This window comes from Rosa chinensis, chromosome 6 (genome assembly GCF_002994745.2).
Source record: "Rosa chinensis cultivar Old Blush chromosome 6, RchiOBHm-V2, whole genome shotgun sequence".
NCBI classification, from domain to species: Eukaryota; Viridiplantae; Streptophyta; class Magnoliopsida; order Rosales; family Rosaceae; genus Rosa; species Rosa chinensis.
In genome coordinates this window covers 61,153,673-61,177,014 of record NC_037093.1, presented here as the reverse complement: position 1 = coordinate 61,177,014, position 23,342 = coordinate 61,153,673, and the positions used below count along the sequence as shown (strand labels likewise).

At 40.8% G+C, this 23,342-nt stretch overlaps 4 protein-coding genes across 8 annotated transcripts; 1 reads left to right on the top strand and 3 right to left on the bottom strand.

The window, feature by feature from the left end:
• Positions 1 to 5,392: 5,392 nt before the first annotated feature.
• Positions 5,393 to 11,390, bottom strand: LOC112171719 (zinc finger protein CONSTANS-LIKE 4-like). The gene is made up of 2 exons (XM_024308858.1): positions 11,316 to 11,390; positions 5,393 to 5,689 (listed from the first exon to the last, which is right to left on the bottom strand). Exons 1-2 carry the CDS (start codon positions 11,388 to 11,390, stop codon positions 5,393 to 5,395), a joined length of 372 nt encoding a protein of 123 aa, XP_024164626.1.
• A 4,298-nt stretch (positions 11,391 to 15,688) lies between these two features.
• LOC112170191 (probable E3 ubiquitin-protein ligase ARI8) lies at positions 15,689 to 17,575 on the top strand. The gene has a single exon (XM_024307384.2). The coding sequence runs from the start codon at positions 15,923 to 15,925 to the stop codon at positions 17,432 to 17,434; it is 1,512 nt and encodes a 503-aa protein (XP_024163152.1). The 5' UTR covers positions 15,689 to 15,922; the 3' UTR covers positions 17,435 to 17,575.
• Positions 17,576 to 17,637: 62 nt separating this feature from the next.
• LOC112170193 lies at positions 17,638 to 20,121 on the bottom strand. Of its 2 annotated transcripts, none has more exons than XM_040508341.1 (6): positions 19,984 to 20,121; positions 18,876 to 19,896; positions 18,682 to 18,759; positions 18,463 to 18,562; positions 18,235 to 18,368; positions 17,638 to 18,150 (listed from the first exon to the last, which is right to left on the bottom strand). In XM_040508341.1, exons 2-6 carry the CDS (start codon positions 19,218 to 19,220, stop codon positions 17,929 to 17,931), a joined length of 879 nt encoding a protein of 292 aa, XP_040364275.1. In that variant the 5' UTR covers positions 19,221 to 19,896; positions 19,984 to 20,121; the 3' UTR covers positions 17,638 to 17,928. The 2 variants fall into 2 exon arrangements, with proteins under 2 accessions (XP_040364275.1, XP_024163153.1); XM_024307385.2 differs by having other exon boundaries at positions 18,876 to 19,883.
• Positions 19,923 to 23,142, bottom strand: LOC112170194 (cytochrome c oxidase assembly factor 5). Of its 4 annotated transcripts, none has more exons than XM_024307387.2 (3): positions 22,943 to 23,140; positions 22,420 to 22,647; positions 19,923 to 20,219 (listed from the first exon to the last, which is right to left on the bottom strand). In XM_024307387.2, the coding sequence occupies exon 2, from the start codon at positions 22,639 to 22,641 to the stop codon at positions 22,426 to 22,428; it is 216 nt and encodes a 71-aa protein (XP_024163155.1). In that variant the 5' UTR covers positions 22,642 to 22,647; positions 22,943 to 23,140; the 3' UTR covers positions 19,923 to 20,219; positions 22,420 to 22,425. The 4 variants fall into 4 exon arrangements, with proteins under 4 accessions (XP_024163155.1, XP_024163158.1, XP_040364276.1 ...); XM_024307390.2 differs by lacking the exon at positions 19,923 to 20,219 and adding an exon at positions 20,226 to 21,598 and having other exon boundaries at positions 22,943 to 23,142; XM_040508342.1 differs by lacking the exon at positions 19,923 to 20,219 and having other exon boundaries at positions 22,173 to 22,663; positions 22,943 to 23,142.
• Between the last annotated feature and the right edge of the window lie 200 nt (positions 23,143 to 23,342).

Genomic DNA, 23,342 nt, shown 5'->3' with positions numbered 1-23,342 from the left:
GATTGTTCCCATGAACTTCCCACTTTCCGATGCTCCTTGACTGATTAGAAGAATCTTTTGCAGAGAAAGAGAGCAAAACTAACAGACTTCTCCAAAAAAAACAATTGCACTCAATACTTTATATGTTTTAATTATGTTTCTTTTTTTCCTTCTAATTTTCTTTAGTTCATGACAAGTCTAAAAATTATAATATATTAAAAAAAAAACTCAATATAGGAAATACGGGAGAAAAAATGCCCATCCAAAAAGATCTCAAACGGCCCAAGAACATCTGAACTAGTCATGACTAGGCAGAGTGTGAAGCCTTTTTTTTTTCCTTCTCCTGTGGTGGTAAGTAATCTCCTTGTTGGACTAGGAGTTTCAATTAAGTTTTCGAATAGGAATGGGAATAAGGATTATATCCCAAGAATAAGAAGGCATTAAGTATTTAACAAATTACATATAAGTTATTGACAAAAGATGATTTAATAAATACATTCTCTAAAGACTGAATTAAACATATCGGGAAATGATCATTTACTCAATTTTAGCTTAAAAATTGCCCACTTATCCAAATACTCTAAGAGATTATTTCCCTAATACCCAACAATTTTGCCCTCTCCTTCTTTGTCACTTAGTGAGAGAAGTTATCGGAGACCTTGCAGGACTCCAGTGACCAGTGGCCGGCCGGGGACTCCGGTGTTGGACTCCGGAGACCGGTCACCGGAATCCAGAATCCGGTCACCGTACTAGTGATCGGATTCTGGCGTTTGAATTTATTGACCCTAATAATACCCAGTAACCATATTATTGCCCCCCAATAATCATATTATTGTCTCGCAATAATCATATTATTGTCTCGCAATAATTATATTATTGCCTCTTAACAATGATATTATTGTCCCCAATAATCATATGATTACCCTCCAATAATCATATTATTGCCCTCAAGTGAATTGCATAAACTCCCAAAACTAAAATGAATACACTACAGACACAATTGATCAATTTATATGTTCAATTATACACGTTCCCTTTTTTTTTCTTTTTTTCCTTCCCCATTAGTATACCAAAAAAAAAAAAAAGTGCTCTGGGCACAAGATCGGATCGACCGGAGCCGCTTCATCGATACTCTTCCGAAGCCGAGCAATTTTCCAGCACAACGTTCATTCCCTTGGCTCCTAAGGTGCACGATCTACAGGAGAGCTTCTTCAAACCTTGCAATTCTTCGTGGACGCCAGCATGCCTGCGTCGGTCAACTCGCGGCACGCGCAGTGCTTTAGGTGGGTGAGGTTCTGGCACCACAGGGGGATGAGAGCTTCAGATCTGTGATCGGTGATTGACGGTGGTTGGCACTAGATCAGTGATCGGTGATTGACGGTGGGCTCGAGGTCGACGAAGATGGCGCGTGGGACGTGGTTGCCGGCGCTGGTCTCAGAGAAGAAGGTGTTGAAGGTGTCGTCGCCACTGCCGACGGTCTTGTCGATCGGCATCTGGCGGTCTGGCTGGAGAGAGAGAGAGAGAGAGAGAGAGAGAGAGAGAGAGAGAGTATGAGGGCAATATTGTCAAACACTGTTGGATTGGGTAAATGAGGTTAAAAAATTCTTAGTGGAGTAAGTGGACAATTTTTAGGCTAAAATTGAGTAAGTGGTCACGACCCCTAAACATATAAGGACTAAATCTTACAAATAAGGACAATATACTCTCCACTTGCCACATGTCATGAGTTAATTTACTTTTTATCCTTAATTACTTTTTTGACTTCTAATCTGTTTATAAGGATAAATTTTTACAAATAAGGACAATCTGCTCTCCACTTGCCACATGTTATGAGTTAATTTACTTTTTTATCCTTAACTACTTATTTTAACTTCTAATCCCCTTAATTATATACCATCATTATATTCAAGTTGTCGGCAAGTCGGCAAAACTAAATAAACCTCTCTCTCTCTCTCTCTCTCTCTCTCTCTCTCTCTCTCTCTCTCTCTCTCTCTCTCTCTCTCTCTCTCTCTCTCTCTCTCTCTCTCTCTCTCTCTCTCTCTCTCTCTCTCTCTCCTCGAGAACCCTAAAGGCCGGTTTTTCAGATCCAAGATTTCATGCTCGTCAGGAGGCGCCCGGACGCCGAGCTGGCCTCTGGCCTCGTCGTTGTCATGGGTCTGCTACTGGACGGGTATTGATGGCTATGGCTCATGGGGTTCCATCAGAAGGGGTTTTGCTCGTGTTTTGTCAGAGGTTTTGGCTGGGATGGTGCGTGGCGGTGGTTGTTCGAACAAGGGCGGCGATCGAAGCTCTGATGATGGGTTTTGCTTGGTCAACGGCACCACGGGGCTGACTCGATGGCGGTGTGAGGCAGGCAACCTGGATCGGGTTTGGCTTTCTCTGTGGTGGTTTGGGTTGCTACGACGTGGCCCGTGGAGATGTGGGTTGCAGGCGGTGAGATCGTTGCGGCGCGGACCGAGGCGATGCAGATCGTGGCGGCATGCGGCGGATGGAGCTTCGTTGGACTGTTGCAAACGACGGGGAAGCAACTGGTTTGGGGTGGACTGGACCGTACCTGCCGTATGGGCCTTGGGTGGACTTTCTTTGTTGGCTGCCCTATTTGGGCTTTGAGTTTTGGCTAGGGTTTTGGCCCTAGTGCATTAACTAGAATAGTAATTTTATTACTTTCAATAAGTCCCTATTTTTCAGGGACCGTCTAGGCACTTTTGTGCATTTAGCTTTTGCATTTGGTCTGGTCTTGTCGACTTAATTCTCAGTGGATCTAGGTGTACACCAATTGAGGTCTCTAGGCAGCTAGGTTTATTGGTTAAAGAGTTAGGTTGGAAGGGCCGGATCTTTCTAGCGCCTCCGGCGTAGTACCAAAGGGGGATTCCCGCTATGTCTACGTATTGATTGTACAATGAGTGGGTCTATTTTCTATGTACCATTGTGGGTACTACCACTATCTTCTTGTCTGTCTATAGATGGCAGCAGAATGGTATGTAATGGCATATTCTGGCTTGTGATGAATCTATATTCGCTCTACTGGCTCGATTTTCAAAAAAAAAACTTCTAATCCCCTTATGTTACTTTTTTTTTACTGAGAATAATCCATTTATGTTACTTTTTTTTTACTGAGAATAATCCATTTATGTTACTTTTTTTTCCCCTGAGACTAATCCGTTTATGTTACTTTTTTTTTTTTTTTTTTTAGAATAATTCATTTATGTTACTTTACAAAACCTCACTCTTCTACTACTCTCATCTCATCGTCCAATCCTTCTACTGCACTCATACTCGTTCAATTCTGCTACTGCACTTGTACTCGTGTTCTGCTACTGCACTCATCATCACCTAATCCTGCTACTTCACTCGTCCAATCCCGCTACTGCACTCACTGCACTGCTACTCATCCAGTTTTGCTACTGCACTCGTCATCGCCTAATCCTGCTACTGCACTCATATTCGTCCAATTCTACTACTGCACTTGTACTCGTGTTTTGCTACATTTTCTTTTGCTTAATTATACTCAACTACATTCTTGAACTATGATAAGAACATCAATATGTTCAAATGCAACCGAAAAAAAGCATGAACTGTATGCATAATATAACAAGTAATAGCAGTAGCAAGAGCAATTAGATCTGTCAATCCATGAATGAAATTGAAGCCTCCGATTGAATCTCGGGTAGCAGAAGCAATAGTAGTAGCAGGAGCAGGAGCATGATTATGAGCAGTAGCAGGAGCAGAAGCAGTAACATGAACAGTAGCAGTAGCAATAGCAAAATTTAGAGTTTCAAGGCACATATAGAAATAAGTAAATACCCAATGCCTATTCTGCACCATGCTTTCAAATACCTTTAGACTATGGTGATTAACAATGATTATACTATGCCAAAAAAAAAATAAAAATAAAAAACCACGAAATTGTGAACCATAGTATGCAAATTTGTCAGGGATATGTAATTAAATCCCTTTCTGTCTAGATAACTATTATTCACTCTAGAACACTCCCCACGCGTGAAGAAGAAAAGGTAAACCCGGAGTCTGTTCGTTCTCTCCCGGCTGAATGCTACCGGCGATCCTGCCATCACGTTCCTGCCCGGGAAGGGATGTCGTTGCTGGTTAGTGGCGGGTCCTCAAGGCAGAGACATGGTCCAGGGGAGGAGGGTAGGCTCTCGACCTCGGGTTGGGCAAATCGATCTTGATCTGTCCCTCTCGGATCGGGAGCAACGGCAGTTCTGGGGCTGTGGCAAATTCTTTCTTCCCGGCGGTGGGTTATGGTGTCATCGACCAGGCTATTTGGGTTATGGCAGATGCGATCAAATCGCAGCAGAAGGGATCCCTGTTGGGATCTGTTTCTGTTATGGTTCTGGATCTGGATGCGGTCGTCAACTGGGTGTAGAATCTGCTTGCTTTTTGGCAAGGTGGAGGGGCGGTATCAGGATGCGGTGAGGTTGTAGGGTGGTGTTGATGGTGCTCACGGGCGGCGGGAATGGTCTGCTGCATTGTTGGATTACTGTTGGGGGAAGTGGGTATTGGGGTGGGCCTATGTTTTTGGGCCTTACTGGTGCTGCATGGTTTCCAATTGTTTTGGTTTTAGTTGTGTTTTCATTAGGGTTTTCTGCTTGGTTTGTTTAGGTTTAATAAGTCCCTACTCTTCTGAGGTAGGGTGGGTTTCCTACTCTGTTGAGATAGGATTTGGTCTAGGTGTTATGCCATGTAAATGGTGTCGTTCTCGAGGACGAGGACGATTTTGTTTGACTCTGGTTTACTTTTGTTGTCGATTTACTGGTAAGCAATCCTTTACACGTGGCCTAGTACCTTCGGACACAGTGTTGAAGAGGACGCTGCCTTCTTTGCTGTTGATTACAAGGTTTTACTGGAATTTACGGGTTTATATGTTCAAAGTAGCCTTGGAAATGGGCGTCTGGTGGTTAGAGTTTGGGCCCTTTGGCCTGATGGTCTCTGTAACCGCGGTTTCTTGGGGTTTTGGTTCATGTCCCCCTATTGTAAGTTTTGTTGATTAATGGTTATTTTCTGTTCTAAAAAAAAAATATATATATATATATATATATATATCCATTTCTGTCCCACCCTCCAGGGGCTTATTAGTTTATTGCTCATGTTATTGCACGTAATCCTTTCCTTCTTCGCCTATTTGACACCTAATCCTCCACACTGATACCATCTCCTTCTTCACGTTTGAAGATCCCTCTTCGTTTTCAGGACCATCTCTATTTAATACTTCTACTTTAGAAGGAAACAAGGAAGAAAAGCCATGACTACCTTGCTGATTCACTTGGTTCTGCTAAGCTTTACCTTGTTCCTGCTCCTACAATTTTCCCAGTCGGCAGATGTTAAGTATTGCGGTCAGTCTCTCTTTCGCTTTGATTTCTTTCTAACAATTTTCTTTGTTCCTTTTCTAGTATTTTCACCTCCATTTCGGTCTCGGTGCTTTTGCGAACCAGCCTTTGATTCTCGACCGGGTTTCGGCATAGGCTTTCCGGGAGGCGTATCGGATTGACCTCTGGAACTTGTGCTTCTTCCTCTTCTCTCTGTACCTCATCACCTCGCAATCCACTCTGCAAAGCTGAGTCACCGTTGCCGAAGCAGTGGTTACGCTGGATTCCACTCCGTTGTGGCTCACATTGCGGATGAACGGATATGAAATGTCGGACAATGAATTTCCGTCGAGAACAACTCCCACATCAAAAGAGGATGACGAGACCTGAAAATCAAAAAATTAAACTGCAAAATTAGTATAGAAAATCCAAAAATTTGTTCAAGCAAGAACAAAAATAAGCATAATGCACGTTTTGGGGCATTGGGGTTTCTATTTTGGTGTTCTAGGCTTCGAATTTTCGTTTTGGGGATTGGGTATTAAGGCAATGCGCGTAAATTTTGATAAAGATCGAGTATTTTGGTCATTTTACATTAAAATTAGGAGGCAGGTCATTTAGCTTTTAGGTCTGGGCTCATATCCTTATTTGTATAAATCTTTTTTAAAGTGAGTTTTCTGTGTTTATATCTTTAGTCATATGCTACTATGTAATTTTCTATTAAGTACTTTCCTCCCGGCTAAAAATTGATATAGAGATTATAAAGTGGGAGAGGGTAAGCGCCTGGTTCTCTATTGGAAAAAGATTTACGATATCTATGATTAGATTTCCTTCTTTTATGTAAAGAGACGCCGATATTTTATAAATAAATTACTTGTTTGACAAGAAATAAGAATGTACTTATCACATTATTAGGGTTTTGTTGAAGGAAAATCAACTTTGTATGCCTTATCAAACTAGGAGTAGTTCCATGATTGTAATAGGAGAGAAGGTTCTAGAATTCCTAATCCTACTCGGATTAGTTTTCCTTGTATAATTAGAACATGTACTTTGTAATCCCTATATATAGGGCTCCTATTCTCAATAATGAAATACACAATTCTCTCATCAATCTCTCTCAAATCTCTCATTCTAAAACACATTATCAGCACGAGTTCTAACCACAAAACTAAAAATCCAAAAATTGAAATTCTCTTCAACATCACCTTTTCCACCGTTGCATGTAGCCCGAGCTAGCCTAGCCGCTGCTGCCTGCCTACGCTCCCCTGCTCTGTATACTGCCTCTGCTGCCCTTACGCACCCTTGTGCCGCCTACTGCCCCTGCAGCACAGCAGGACGCTCGTTCTTGTGCAGATCAGCTTGCTTTCACACCCCGAAAAGTCTTGATTGGGACCTCATATCAAAATCCTTCCTTCATTAAAGTTGTTTGTCTATGTCTCTTCTATCTGACCTCCGAATTTCAGCCTTATTGGAGTTGTTTTGAGACCTGTACACCAATCGAAGTGAAAGCTGTTCAGAAGCAGATCTGCTCCAAATTTCAACTAGTAAGTTTTAAATTAAAGTTCCCGCTTTCCGAAATTTAAATTTCTCCTTCTTTTTCTCGGGAACTTGCAACCTCCCTTCTTCTACATCCCACCTTTCTTATAACGTGGGTTCAATTCTTTGAAAAGCGGAATCGTGGGGATTCACGCTATAAGAACTAAGAGCGTTCGTAAACTACGAACTAAGAGCGTTCGTGAGCATCGAAATATTACGGACTAAGAGTGTTCGTAAGCTTCGGACTAAGAGCATCCGTAAGCATCGATTTATGACCATATAAACATCATTATTTCGGTCTAATCCAAATATTCTTGAAAATCGACTTCTTGGTAGCATTAAGGCTCATAAATCTTATATTAGTTTTCATGGAAGCATTGACTCCGAAACTAAATATGTTCTTGCTTTCCTTTCTAGGATGTCAGACTTGGATGAGCTCGATTTTACTCCATTGGATTCTACGGGCACGAGATATTTTCATGTGGGCTCATAATGTTGAGCTCCACCTAATTGCCCTTTATTTATTGCCTACAATCCAGGAGTCTTGTTCTAAAGGAACTACTCAAGGCTCTCAAATTGAGATAGATAATTCCAGGGCCATTTACCCTGATGAAGTGCCACATGAAGATGGCCTTCCAGTTTGAGTACATGAATGAGGATACCGCTAAGAACCTTTGGGTTACGCCTCGTAAAAGTGTTAGTAACGTTCACAATTTTCCGAACTTAGAAGCACGATGGAATAATATTCGCTTCTCTAAACTTTGAAAGAGTTATGAAATATTGTTCGGAAACTCTCCGCATCATATCATTGATGCATGATTGTAGAAAAGCACAAAAGAACAAATTGATTGAGAAAACCATAACGTGACCATAGGAGTCATGACATTGAGGGTATAAGGTTGGACACCATGGCGCCACTTTTGGCCATGGTAACACTATTCCAACGTCATTGGTCCTAGGGACCATATGTATTGCGTCAATACATCTCAATCAAGAGAGCATCATCTTCATGGTATTTTAAGGAGTACCTGATCAGTGGTGATCAAGATATCGAGCTATGGAAGACTTTAAATCTGGCGATAGACAAAATACCGCAGATTTTATTAGTATAGTCTTTTATATTTCCAAGAATTATGTAATGGCAACTATGCCTTAATCAATAAAATGACTTATTGGATTAACTCTTTCTTACCAGGCTCATCTAATTAAGTATGATGTCTAGGAAAGTAGCTTCAGATTAGTGGTACTTAAGTGAGCCTTGCTCCACCGACATCTCTTCCTACTTTCCTGGTCATATTTAATTGGAGTTATCCAATGAATTGAGTGACTACGATTTGTCTAAAGTTTGATTTTTATTTTGGATTAGATTATGGTCACAAAACTTTGATGTAATCATTGGCTATTATTAATAAAGCATCGATTTATTTTATCTCATGTCGTGGGCATATTTTTCGAACTTTATTACTTCAAAGATATAGGAGCCAATGGTTTTCATGTGGAAACACATTGTGAGAATGGACAAGAGTTCATTTGCATCACCTCTAATGACTACGGACATAAACGAGTCTTAGAGAAACTTATGTGTCGTTCTAGTGGGTTGTATGCAACCACTATTCGAATAATTGAATCCAATCACGTTATGAGAGATGATTTATGGGATTCCGACACATAGGCTTTGGCATGACCGTTTGGGACATCAAGGTTGTGATATGATGATCCGTATATTAAAGACTTCACACGGACATCCATTTTTCAGAACGAAAAGAAGTAAAAATTGGATTTTGGACCCCGAAGGAGCCTCTGTGCCTCACAGATCCATTCACCCCCAAAACCGGCCTTCACAGGCCGGCGCCGCCATCCCCCTGCGGCCTATGGGTGGCTTTGACGCCACATATGCTCCCATGTATCCAAATTCTGCTTCTACAGTCCATTGTGACTTCATGGCTCAACCAAAATCCTCATTGGTTGTTTCTAAAGCCCATCATTCGTTCTGCAAACCCTACTCTTTAGCAAAATTAGGATCGAGACCATCCTATGCAAAGGACACTAAAGAAAATATACCATTCTTACAAATAATCCAAAGTGATATTTGTGGACCTATTCAACCATCCCGCGGACCATTTAGATATTTTATGGTGTTGGTTGCTGCATCTACTCGCTATCACGTGTCATGCTATTGTCCACTAGGAATGCTGCATTTGATAAACTCCTAGCCCATATTATTAAGTTAAGGGCTCACCACCCTGATCATCCTATTAAGCCTATAAGATTAGACAATGGTGGGGATTGAAGTTGAACATCATGTTCCTTATGTTCACACCCAAAATGGTCTCGCAGAAGCCGCCATTAAACGACTACAAATAGTCGCTAGATCATTGGTTATGCGCACCAATCTCCCTATTTCTGCTTGGGGCTATGCAATATTGCATGCAGCCGTGCTTATTCGTCTGAGGCCTACTGCCACTCAACCCTTTTCTGCGTCCCAGATGGTGACTGGGTATGAACCTGATGTCTCACATTTACGCATATTTGGGTGCGCAGTTTATGTGCCAATTGCGCCACCACAACGCATCAAAATGGGTCCTCAAAGACGATTAGGCGTTTATGTTGGATATGACTCTCCAACTATTTTCCGCTACTTAAAACCTTTGACAGGCGATCTCTTTACCGCTAGATTTGTTGATTATCACTTTGATGAGATAGTCTTCCCGTCATTAGGGGGAGATAAGAACATAAATGTTCAACAAGAACGACAGGAATTGTCGTGGTCTGTCCCCACTTTGTTTTATCTTGATCCCTGAACCGCCTAGTCCAAAATTGAAGTGTGGAGAATTCTCGATCTTCATAACGTAGCAGAATCGATGCCTGATGCGTTTTTTGATATCGCTAAAGTGACGAGATCACACATACCTGCTACAAACGTGCCTGTAAGGATTGATGTCCCTAAAACTAGAGGACATGATGCCATCTCAAGAGTATCTGAGTATGGCGCCAACGTCCCTTCCCTTGGTGACGTTGTGGCTAGGCCTACAGCCCCCTCCAGGAAGCGAGGGAGGCCCATAGGTTCAATGGATTCTCGCCCAAGAAAGAAAGCGAGTTTGGCACAAAATAATCCATTAATCATCGACGTAAATAATCCATCTCATGTGAATATTCCGGATTATGGTTATGTCCAATAGACATCATTGGGAGACGCTCCAATGTCAGAACCAATTCCAGAGAATAGGGAGATCTCCATGAATTACACTAGTGTACATGAGATGATGGATAAAAATTCTATGGCTATTGATGATGCATTTGCAAATCATGTTGCAAAAGGAATTATAGAATATGATGATATCGAACCTCGCTCTGTCGAAGAATGTCAACGAAGAGCTAATCGGCCTAAATGGAAAGATGTGATCCAGGCTGAATTAGATTCACTAGCAAAAAGACAGGTATTTGGGCCTATAATGCAGACACCCCCAGATGTAAAACCTGTTGGCCATAAATTGGTCTTTGTTAGAAAGCGTAATGAGAAAAATTAGGTGGTTAGTTATAAAGCCTGCCTCGTGGCGCAAGGTTTCTCTCAATGCCCTGGAATCGACTACGAGGAGACGTATTCTTCCGTAATGGACGTTATAACGTTCCGCTACCTTGTCAGTTTGGTAGTTTCCAAAAAACTTAACATGCAGCTTATGGATGTGGTTACAGCATATCTCTATGGGGATCTAGATTTAGAGATATATATGAAAGTTCCAGATGGACTTCAATTACCCAAATCAAGTGGCTCTAAACTACGGAGCGCGTTTTCAATAAGATTAAAATGCTCACTATATGGATTAAAATAATCCGGACGGATGTGATATAACCGTCTATGTGACTACTTGATTGGGAAGGGATATATTAATAATGAAATATGCCCATGCGTGTTCATTAAAAGAACAAGTTCCGGATTTGCAATCGTAGCAGTTTATGTATGTCGATGACATGAACCTAATTGGAAGCCTAGATGAGTTAAAGGAAACTGCTAAATATTTGAAATCCGAATTTGAGATGAAAGATCTTGGGAAAACATTGTTTTGTCTATGTTAATAACTCGAGCACCGTAGTGATGAAATTTTGATCCATTAGTCTGCATATACTCAGAAAATTCTAAGGCGCTTTAATGAAGATAAAGCAAAGCCTGTGAGTACTCCCATGATTGGCCGTAGTCTTGAGCCCGGAAAAGATCTGTTTCGTCCAAAGGATGAGGACGAAGAATTATTAGAGGCCGAAGTGCCCTATTTAAGTGCAATAGGCGCATTATTGTACTTAGCTCAATGCACAAGACCGGACATCTCATTCGCAGTAAACTTGTTAGCTCGACATAGCTCTACGCCAACACGCTGCCATTAGATTGGTGTAAAGACAATCTTTTGATACCTAAGAGGTACGGTTGCTATGGGCCTATTTTATCCCTACAGAGAGAAAAGGAATGATGGGAATTTGGGATCAGACCTCAAGAGGCAAAACGCCGCTGTCCAAGACTTTGCCAACTACCATGTTGCCGTCGCCGGCGCCTCCACCGTCCATGGTGGCCAGCATCGCCCCCCACTTCCCTCCATCAAAACGACAACAATGTTTCGATGGGTTTTGCTGATGCAAGGTACCTCTCTGACCCTCACAAAGATCGCTCCTAAACGGGTTATGTCTTTACCATAGGAAGCACCGCGATATTTTGGAGCTCTACAAAACAGACTCTTGTTGCTACTTCCTCAAATCACGCAGAGATTATTGCTCTACATGAAGCTGTGCGTGAATGCATATGGCTAAGATCTGTAATTAGACATATTCGAGGAAGTTGTGGTTTGAAGTCTACCACGGATGAACCTACATGCATTTATGAGGATAATGCAGCTTATATTGAGCAAATGAAGTTAGGTTTCATCAAAGGCGACAACACCAAGCATATATCGCCTAAATTCTTGTATAATCAGCAACAACAAACACTTCTAAAGATTGAAGTGAATCAAATCCGATCAGATGATAATGTAACGGACTTATTTACTAAGTCGTTACCTAAATCCACCTTCGAGAAACATGTAAAGAGCATCGGATTGAGAAAGTTATCCGAACTCCCACGATTGTAGCAATCAAGGGAGATATTAACATCAAGGGGAGTTATGATGTCTACATGTTCGATCTCGAAGATTGAATGACGTGTTATACTCTTTTTCTCCTCCTCGAGCTTGTTTTTGTCCCACAGGGTTTTTCACTCGAGCAAGGTTTTTAACGAGGCAACGGATGAAGCGTCACCACCAAGTTTGAGCAGCACAAGGGGGAGTGTTGAAGGAAAATCAACTTTGTGTGCCTTATCAAACTAGGAGTAGTTCCATGATTGTAATAGGAGAGAAGGTTCTAGAATTCCTAGTCCTACTCGGATTAGTTTTCCTTGTATCATTAGAACATGTACTTTGTAATCCCTATATATAGGGCTCCTATTCTCAATAATGAAATACAAAATACTCTCATCAATCTCTCTCATTCTAAAACAGGTTTAGCGTATCTATAATTCTAGACAAATATCGATGTGCCATCGCACAATGGCTAAAGGCTCCTGTACGTGTTCCTTGTAGGTGTTGGTCACAATCTATAGAAGGCTAAACAAGGAACTAGGACCATGGAGAACGAGGACGACTATAGAACCGCAGATAGTGGCGATGAAGAATCACTGAGCTACAGCGCGGGTGACGATGACTATCTTCCAGAAGATGAACAAGTCGATGACTTTGGTGAGGGTCGATGTCCACAGGAAAATTATATTCTTCTAAAAGAGGAAGAAATTGCCAAACTTCAGCAGGATTGTATTTCAGAAGTGTCTACCGTCCTTTCCATATCCAAATCTAATGCATGCTTACTACTCCCTCACTTTCATTGGAGTGTTGAGGATCTACAGGATGAATGGTTTTCTGATGAAGATAAAGTCCGAGACAAGGCAGGCTTGTTGAAGAAACCAATAGTCGAACATAATGCTAGCCAAAATCTAACAACTACTTGCGAAATATGCTTCGAGGAGTACTACTATTCATTAAATGCATCATCTAGGAGTAATAGTATTCTCACGAGACAAGTTATGGTACTTGTGGGTATCTCATACACTCATTTACAACTATTTGAATAAAAAATTACAATCATTTGAACCAAAATTACAACATTGAGAACAAAAGTTACCATATTCATTTACACTATTTACATATAGTTAAACAAAAATTACAACATTGACAACGAATTTGTTCAAAAACTTGTAACAATGTCGTAAGAGGTGTAATTACAATTATTAGAACTAAGATTACAATAAAAATTACAACATTGACAACGAATTTGTTCAAAAGCTTGCAACAATGTCGTAAGAGGTGTACTTACCATTTTTTTTTTTTTTGAATAAAGGGCTGGTGCGGCTGCCCTCGCGCCTTAATTAATGAAACTGTCGAATACACGGGGGGGACATTAAGCCTAAACCCCTTATTACAATAAGCATCTAGAGTATGTCCCGAAATGATATCAGGAATCTCTACATAATACATGTATTCAAAGAAGCACCAACTAGCAAAGAGTGCTCTACTGGCTACTCGATTTGCTTTGACATAGCGGTGACATAACGGAAACATAACTCGATATGTAACACGATTACAACGTAGCATAATTGCCAGCTTTAGCATAGCTTTCCTACTATGTTGCCGCCGGAGAGACCAGGCGACACTTAGTCTCACCCTGCCACTAGGCGGTAGCGACCATTTGACGAAGCAAGGAACTCGCCGCCTACCTAGAGCAGACAAGGCACTTAGAGTGCACACACAGGCACAAAGCCCGACTAGCCCGACACAATAGTTGTAGGGACTTATTGCTCGCAAATAGTGCAAACAAATGAAATAATATAAATAAAAAACAACAGTAAATGAAATAAAACCTAATGGACCTAGGGTGAATCCCAGGCCCAAGGACAGCCAGCCCAAGAACAGGCCCACAATACCAAGGCCCGAAGTGCCCAAGCCCTGACCCCAGCCCAAGACAGCCCTTGCACATGGAGGCCTGCCACCACCATCGGACCACCATGCCCGCCACACTGCTGCCTTTCTCAGACCCCGACATCATCGCCGACAAGGAACTGGCAGATATCCTTCCTCACCACCACACTCACCACCAACAAATACAGGTCATCTGGGACAGGGATGAGTATTGTCGAGAGCCAAAAGAAGAAGGCGAAGATGTATTTAGAGAGATACCTTCATTATTTTGAATGCTAGGACAACAATGGAAAATCAAAGCAAAAGGCTCTTGAGGATTTTGATAAGGTGAAGAATGTGCACATACATGAACTTGGAAAGATACAGGGAAATACAAAAGAGCATGAATACAATTTCATCATAGAGGCCTGGCAACAGATAATAATATGCAGGCAGGTACTGCGATGGACCTATGCTTATGGCTACTACATGAGTGATGATGAGCCTCGCAAGCGTCAGCTATTCGAGATCTTGCAAGGCCATGCCAAGTTCAGCCTCGAGACGCTTCACTAGTGTGCCGAGAGCGAACTGCAGTAGTTTCTTGTCTGTGGTGATAACAATGACCACTTGCTGAAAATTTACAGGGATTTTAGAAAGAGACTCATAAACCTGACAATGGTGACTGGAACTTATTTTAAGAAGCTGGCTAGTGCACTGGAGGAGGGCCTTCCTGAGACATGCCCTATGACGAGGCTAGTTGGACCTGTGACCAGTGCACTTATATCAATGTGGGGACTGCCATTACCTGTGACGTGTGTAATATGGAACGTAATGGTTGGTGTTGCGACCTCTGTACTTATCGGAATCCAGCCTCTGCCATGAGCTATGAGATGTGTTCTTATGCTGAGTGATTGATGCACACCATGCAGGGCAGGGAGGGGAAATTGAGGGAGAATGAGCAAATTAGTTTCTGTAGTTTTCAATATTTATAGTTAATTAGGTTTCTCGATCAGTTTGTGTAATTCTACTTTGCTATATATCAATTTGAGTATATTTTTCTTCATTATTTTTGGCAATCTTGTCTGTAAATCAAATTACGGTATCATATGATTATGTTCCGTGTCATATGTAGGCACGCTTATGCCGTACCTAAACTATATGTTGGCATAGATATGAGTCCCCTATAGCCTATGGTGTTGCAATAACCCAAAAAAAAAATTCTCTGTGTCACTTGGAATCAATATTTTGGTTCAAATGAAAATTCATTCTATACAAACTAACTGCAATTACAGCTTCACTAAGGGATCGACAAGGACATGGCATCAAAAAACTAAAACTACGCTTTCATACTTGAAAGATGAGAGTCTGACATGTCAGTGGATTCAACCACGATAAACTCAACTCAAATTGACCAAAAACTACAACAATAACCAAGACTAGTGACCACAAAAGTGACATGTTGTGTGGATCATCTCAAAATCTCTCGATCACATAAGTACACGCTATTATTAAACCGCACAGCTACAAGCCAACTTTTGAGACGAACAATTTGGTAACATAGGTTATTATTCAACTTTTTTTTTTTAGTAAGTATCGCGTACATCAATTTTGGTGAAAAAGTATGTTTTTCCTAGATCATTCTTTCGAGTGCCAATCAAAAATATTACAATTCTAAGGAGAACTTTGGGTGAAATTTCAAGAGTTGGAAGCTAGCAGATATGAACTATTAACGAGCACTAAAAAATAAAATATGACTATGAACAACTCGAATCATGATATTGCGGATCTACGTAGATCCAAAATCAAGGAATATATTAATAGGTCTTCTCAAAAAAAAAGAAAAAAAAGGAATATATTAATAGGTAAAACACATTGAAGTCCACACCGCTTTAGCACCAAAACAGAATTAGAATTATAGAAGGCTCCGCTTTTTCCGTGCTTTACCAAAGACCATATCCTAACCGATCATTGAAACCAAGACCAAGAAGGAAACGCACGCCGTGGACTTCCAACACAAGCCCATATAAACCCTCCCTCCATCTCCATTACTTTCCCAAATCCCACCCTTCTTCTGTACACCGTGAAAATCATTAGAACCCTAATTTTGTATAGGCCGCCGTCATGGATGACACAGACTACATGAACGATGACAACTACTACGACGACGACGACGACGGCTTTAGCGATTGTGACGACGACGATGATGATCAGTCGATTGAAGAGGAATCAAATGATCGGCAAAACTACACTGTTCTGAAAGAAGAAGAGATTGCCAAGCTTCAAGAGGATGCTATCACTGAAGTGTCTGCTGTACTATCAATATCGCAATCCGCTGCCTGCTTCGTCCTCACTCAGTTCAACTGGAACGTGATCAATCTCAACGACGAGTGGTTCGCCGATGAAGATAGGATCCGGCAAAAGGTAGGTCTGTTGGAGCAGCCTGTGGTTCAATTCAATCCGAAAAACCAAAGAACTATTTGCGGTATATGTTTTGAGGTGTATGGCTATGGATCGATGTATTCGGCCGCCTGCGGTCATCGTTATTGTGGAGAGTGCTGGAGGGGTTACATCAGCACAGCGATCAAGGATGGCCCCGCGTGTTTGATGCTGAGGTGTCCCGAACCGCCGTGTAGGGCGGCGGTTGGTCCTGATTTGATCTCGGTCTTGGTGTCGAAACAGGAGTACGAGAGGTACAGGCACTACCTTTTGAGATCGTACGTCGAACAGCAGACCAAGATCAAGTGGTGTCCCGCCCCGGATTGTAAGTACGCTGTTAGGTTCGATAGTTATGAGACCAGAAGCTATGATGTTTCGTGTCTTTGTTCGCATAGCTATTGCTGGAATTGTACGGAGGAGAGTCACCGTCCGGTGGACTGTGAGACGGTGAGGAAGTGGATTATGAAGAACAAGGACAGCTCGCAAAATGCGCAGTGGATATTGGTTAACACCAAGCCTTGTCCAAAGTGCAAGAGACCAATTCAGAAGAACCAAGGGTGTCACCACATGACTTGCTCAGCTCCTTGTAGGTATGAGTTTTGCTGGTATTGTCTTGCGAAATTCGAAAGTTATTCTACTAGATGTTGTAACGCGTATAGGGCGAATACTGATGAGCTCAAGGAGTTGGATTTGGAGCCGGATCAGAAGAAGCTGAAGGAGTATTTAGATAGGTATCTTCATTATTATGAGCGATGGGCAAACAATCAGTCTTCGAAGGAAAAGGCTGTCGAGTCTTTAGAGGAGGTGCGAACCAAGCACATTATGGAGCTTATTAGGAAACAACAGTATCTGTCTGAGCTTGAACTCAATTTCATCATAGATGCATGGCAACAGATAATTGAATGTAGGCAGGTGCTGCGGTGGAGCTATGCGTATGGCTACTACATGCCTGAGGATGAGCGTCTTAAGGCTGATCTGTTTGAGCACTTGCAAGGTCATGCAGAGTACAGCCTCGAGAGGCTTCACAAATGCGCCGAGACTGAATTGCAACCATATCTGGCTTCTGAGGTAGAATTAAAGGAGAGCTTCCACGCATTTCGCTTAAAACTTGAAAATATGACGAGGGCCACTAAAGATTATTTCAGGAAGCTGGTTACAGCCTTGGAGAATGGCCTTTCGGAGGTGGACGGCGTATGACTACGCCTTGAATATGCTTTCTAGGTGATCTGTGATTGTACAATTTCATTGATGGATCGAACTGAATAAATTCCCCTGTAGCACTTGCATTGTCTCACTGGTTTTTCTCTATCAATATTTAAGGGTTTAAGTTCGCAACAACTGCGCCAATTTCTTTTCATACTTGATATATATATTTCCGAAAGAAACAATACAATCTTCTGTCTGCGTACTATACATAAGCTTTTATTAAGAACTCAAACAATTGGATTACAACTCCAATAACCTAATAAAGAATTGGAAGGAACATCTATGTTCTATATAGGGTTTCGAGATAACCCTCTTCCCTTTCGGGTTTATTATGACTCCTGTATCAGTATCAGTATCAGTAGTAGATGTGTATATCAGTATCAGTACTTCAAAAAGAATGGGTTATTAATAAATAAATCAATATGGGTGGCTCTGCTTTTGAACTTGATTGTGAGGTGTGCAACTCTTGTCGAAATGATCATTGATCAGCCAGCAGTGGTAGCAGAATAATCAAGTCTGGAAAGAAGGAAGATACAAGCTGAGGAGACAAGCACAGCTCCGGCAAAGCAAGCAAGATCGAGCGGTGTGACAAGAGGTATACTTTTGAACTTCTCCAACAGTCCCACTTGAAGTATCATCACCACTGCATGCCCAATTTTAGATTTTGCTTGCGAAACTGATTTCATGTCGACCCATGCTGGAGCTGCCTGAAACCATAGAGATCAAATTAATACAGAGGAACAACTAGCTAGGCATGTCTGTCAATATGTCAGAAAGTGATCGAGTGGTACCTTCATGTAGAACAGCCCAAACAAGTTTGACTCACTGAACCGCGGTCCTCTATCTTTCGCAGCCTTTGACCCCATGAACATGGCATACAACCCAACTCCGAATATAAGCATGGCTGTTCCTACTAGGAACATGTCTGTAGAATTAAGGAATCAAAGTGTTAAATGGTATTCTTGTCTTCCAATTTCTTCTTCTGGTATCATATGTACAGAAAGCTAGAGCAGGGTTACCTATTGCTTCAATAAGTAGGTGCACCATATGTCCTTGATCTGTCTTCTGAGACAAGGCATGAAAATACTGGAAATATGACTCTAGAACAATAAAACAACCCTGCATTTCACATAGGAATGATGTATGTCAGTCAAACGTAGAAGTTAACCAAGAAATTAACCTTGTTATGATTTTAATTATGAACAACTAATTCAAAGAATTGGAAAGAAAGTGTGTACCTCGACAAAGCACAATACTGAACCAAGTAAAGATCCTGCAACAGCAAGTAATGTAAAGAAACGACAGTCAATTATGCCCTGCACAGTACTAGTGTTAATCATAAGCCATCCTATTCCAATTAAACACAAAGTTACCACATGACAGACAACTTTTCTCACCAAGAGTTACAGAAGCTCAGAGTTTTATCACTCACCCTTTCAATGAACATCTGGACCTGCTGCTGTATAGATTTTCTCTTGAGAGCCGTTCTTAGTAGAATGAGCAAAGAACGATTGGTCTTTGTAACCAAGGAAGCCAAATCTATAACTCCTCGATTCACTTGTGGCTTCGATGTGGTAAGTGTCTGGGAACCGGCCACTGAAGCCTTAACAACCGCCATTTGTTTTCTCTCATTCGCAGTACCAAGTTTTTTCTCTCCACTCATCAACCCGGCATCCTTGCTCAGACACCTAACAGTTGTTGGTGGTGAAGAAGAAGAAGCAGAGGAGGAATGAATAGTCATAGGCTTAAACGTGCGCAATATTCTAGTGGTTGCCATTGTAGCTCCCTTCCCCTTTGAGACTTAAAAACTTACTAGTTGGTTTGGAGACTTTATATAACATATGGGGGTGCGGCAAAGCGAAGATTCGCAGCATATTGGGATTATTAGCTGGTTTTGTCTAGACATGGGGCTTTTCTTGGAGAGGTTGGTTTTGAATTTGAATTGTTCCCGGAAATTGAACGTACCATAATCAAACCTAATGATATTAACCATCTTCACGAGGTGTCCTACGTGTGGGTTCAACCAATTGGAACACGAAAATTATGAACCGTCCGTTTCGGGAGGAATTAGGACTTTTCCCTCGGCAGGTTGAAACTTGGAAAACACATGTCACTTTGCTTGGAAAGACGGAAGCCAGTCAATATTGGGCTTTGGCTTATGTGAGCTTGTAGTCTGTGTTGTTCTGTTGCGTGGAGTAAAGCTTTGAATTGGATGCAAAACGTAGACACGGTCGCATATGACATAGCTGTTGTCTGGACTATAGCCTTCGAGGGCTCTGCGTAACTCCCCCATTTGTACTGTGAAACACAAACCAACGGTAAACACCACCGGCATGCTCCAACGACCAATACATGGGTTACGTTGCAAGTTCGGCACCACATGAATCCCAATTCTACTGTTACCATATTTGATCCCAGCTCGCAAGCCACCTTTAGCAGCCTGCACATCAAAACTAACAAGCATGCATACGCCAATACCTAATTCAAAATTTACTTTCACAGCAAGTGGAAACAAAAATCATTCTAGAAGGTTTTCCTACCTTTACTTCACAAGATCGTTCACAAGGCTACATAGACCAGAAACAAAAGATGTATACATAATCAACTTCAACTGGGCTGTTCTTAGCAGCAGCTACCCCAACGTTTGGAGGAGCACACCAACAAATGTTCTGTAAATAGAAATGAGGGGAAATTGGTGAAGCACGTTACGAAGAACTTAACACCTGAACAGCAGTTAAAAGGTGCCAACTGGAAGATTCCCATCTCAAAGCAATCCCTGCCCAATAATATGCTGAACATAAGACGCTCACTAGAAAATAAACACACACATAATGCATTTGTAACTGTAGAAAGGCAAAGAAAGAACACAGATCAAGGGTATAAGCATCATACTTAGACAAGTAGGAAACCGCTTGCATAAAATGTCCCAATAGCCAGTATTCCAATTGGGAAAAAAAAAAAAAAAAAAAGGTGCCAAATAAATAACGAAAATCCCAATTGCCAGAATCGAGGTAAAAGCTTATTCAAACCCAATCAGAGGCAATCTCAAACATTATTGACTAGAAACAACAAACAATGAAAGTAAACCAGAAGAACAAGGAATTGAAAACTACATAAAATGTGGCTCAGAAAGTGCTTGAAAGCTCGAAGAGAAACCCTCGTTACATATAAGAGTCTTGATTGATCATCATTGCCACATTTCGGATCATAAATTGTGATATGAATGAAACAAGGAACTTCCACATCCTAGCCAGGGTTATGGTCACTGCTCTAGGCCTCTAGCACAGCACCATTGAACAATATATAGAAAATTCTATGGTGCATTAATACCAAGACCTTAATGTAGAAAAGTTCCCTATAGTGGTATATCAGCTCCATACAATGGTATATTTGTACATCACTAGACAGGTCTACCACCACATGGAGCTAGTTTACTGTAATTTGAGCTGGTATCTATCAAATGTAGAGATGCATCATGCACTTAACTAGGCCCTTCTGAACCCTCAAACTGGAAAAAGATCTATAAATATGGTTTTCAGTAAGCATTTTTTGTGCACCCTTAAAAAGGAAAAAGTGTTTCCGTCAATAACTAGACTTATGAGAAAATATGATCACCAAATTCTGCATCATCTCAACTTACTGCATGACACATAACACATCAAACTCTTGCTAGAAGGGTGAAAACGAAATCATTCAACTGACAAGGAAAATCATACTCAAAGGAATTCAGGTCCAAACTTAGTCAGATTCACAAGCAAATCCATACAGTATATATCATGCTGATTCAACTAACTGAGAAATAGTACACAGTGATCCCATACTATAAAGGAAAAAAACCAGAATGACAAATAGATAAGGACAAAATCACCAAAATTCAAATACAAAACTTGTTTAAATACAATCACAGGCAAACCAAAACAGTTTCCATCGACTGAAAACCTGAAACAAAGAAAGTAACAAGATAAAAGAAACAAATATTAAAAAAGAATTGAATTCTTAAATGTGGCTCAAATAGTGCTTGGAAGCTCATCGTAGAGCATCCCTCGGTACATAAAAGAGTCTTGATTCATCATCATTGCCACATTCTATTTCATAAACCACAACATGATCAAGAAAAGGACCATCCACATCCTGGCCAGGGTCATGATCCCAGTTCTAACACACCACCATGATCAAGATGTTAGGCCTTTTTGAACCAACAAACTGGAACAAGATCTATAAATATGGACCACTAAAGAGAAAAAATATTTCTGGCAGTAAATATTCTTATGAAAATTATGATTACCAAATTCAGTATAACAACTGGAAAATACTTTTAAATACTGAATCCAACTCCTGTCAAAAGTGACAAGAGTACAGGATCTTGATTATGATAAGTTCTGAATAGACCTCCAATAGGAGCTAGATTATGAGATGACAGCTTGATCAGCAAAATGAACATGGCCAATGTTTGAATAGTGCTTTTTCTCTAGTAAGGGATAAGGGGTAGATTACTTCAAAAGATACTTTCAAAATATTAAGAAATTTCAATTTGCTTACAAGAGAAAAAGAGTATCGATCTTGGACTACTACATAGATTTATAAAAGTATGTATGCAAGAAATCAGAGCAGTATAGAGTACTAGATGTGTATTTTAAAATGGCTTGACAACGGTCTAAAATTATAAATTCAAGTAAAACAAACTAGTATGAAGTACGAACACATGCACTAAAAATACAACTTGGTACAATGGTAGGCAAATACGAATCACTTCTTTCTCATTTGACAGAAATTGCAGGTGATTACAAAGAAATAGTGGTAAAGAGAATAAGTAATCATACTACGTAAGAAAAATAGCTCAACCGAACTACAAACACTTATATCACTATTAAATAAAACCTTCGATTCAACTACAAAAGTAATTTCACAATTAGGTTGGCCAACATAACATTCTATTTGAGTACAGAATTTTTATTTGAGGACTTGGTAAACATTACCACAAATCAATAGCCTTTGTTCCCGCGAATCCTATTTCTCATGTCAACCTGGCCTCTCTTGCAATTGAAATATGTTTCCCTCAGACCGATACATTCGCTAGATATCGATGGGCTCTTCTCTCCGGCACATTCCCGGATCGACCGCTTCTCAACCTTAATGCAATCACACTCACTAAGACACTTGACTAGCTCATCTGCTAGGCCACTGCAAGACTTTGCCATTCTGCACTGAAAATTTCAGTCCCTTAAAGAAAGTCAGATGACAAGGGAGCAGGCCTTGAATGGTAACGGTGCTCAAAAGGTGAATACTTGGAATTCAAATTAACCAACAGAAAACACTAGTATAAATAATTGAGGTTTTCACATGAACTTAATCAAAGACTAGACTAGTGGTGGGCAATTGATTTCAGAATTTACAGGCCTCATCACTATATGTACAAATAGCAACTTTCCTTGAGGAAATTCACTAGAAACAAGATCGTCCACCAAAAACCCACATAAATAAAGTCGAAAAGAATTTTACCCAGAAGAGGAATGCTTGAATTTCAGCCGGAATGTATGGAAAATGCTCTGCCCTCTGTTTTCGCCGAGTCTCGAATCGTCAGGAAACAGTGAGCGAGGAACTGGAAGAAAACCGCAACAATGCCAAATACGACGACGTTATAATTCTTTTTCTTCCGGTGCTGAGAGGCCGACTACGAAACCGGGCCCAAACAGAAAATGTCATTGTTAGGAAAACAATTGGATGGGATAAGGAAATAATGGGTACGAGAATATTTCATTTCATTAAAAGATGTTTATCATATAGATTCAGAATGCTCTTTACATTAATAAATCGGAATTAAAACTAGTTCAATTTCTAAAATAACTCTACAAAAATAAATGATCCATGAGAGAGGTATATATATAAATATATATATATA

Bases quoted from the DNA above. Each gene is read 5' to 3' on its own strand.
- LOC112171719 (XM_024308858.1), bottom strand. From the start codon at position 11,390: ATGGACGGTGGAGGCGCCGGCGACGGCAACATGGTAGTTGGCAAAGTC. The intron at 5,690-11,315 runs GTCTGATCCCAA...TTTGATTTTCAG, and splicing joins GCGGCGTTTTGCCTCTTGAG to GTCTCGTCATCCTCTTTTGA.
- LOC112170191 (XM_024307384.2), top strand. From the start codon at position 15,923: ATGGATGACACAGACTACATGAACGATGACAACTACTACGACGACGAC.
- LOC112170193 (XM_040508341.1), bottom strand. From the start codon at position 19,220: ATGGCAACCACTAGAATATTGCGCACGTTTAAGCCTATGACTATTCAT. The intron at 18,760-18,875 runs GTGAGTGATAAA...AGTACTGTGCAG, and splicing joins TCCAGATGTTCATTGAAAGG to GGCATAATTGACTGTCGTTT. The intron at 18,151-18,234 runs GTACCACTCGAT...CTATGGTTTCAG, and splicing joins TTGGGCTGTTCTACATGAAG to GCAGCTCCAGCATGGGTCGA.
- LOC112170194 (XM_024307390.2), bottom strand. From the start codon at position 22,641: ATGGCAAAGTCTTGCAGTGGCCTAGCAGATGAGCTAGTCAAGTGTCTT.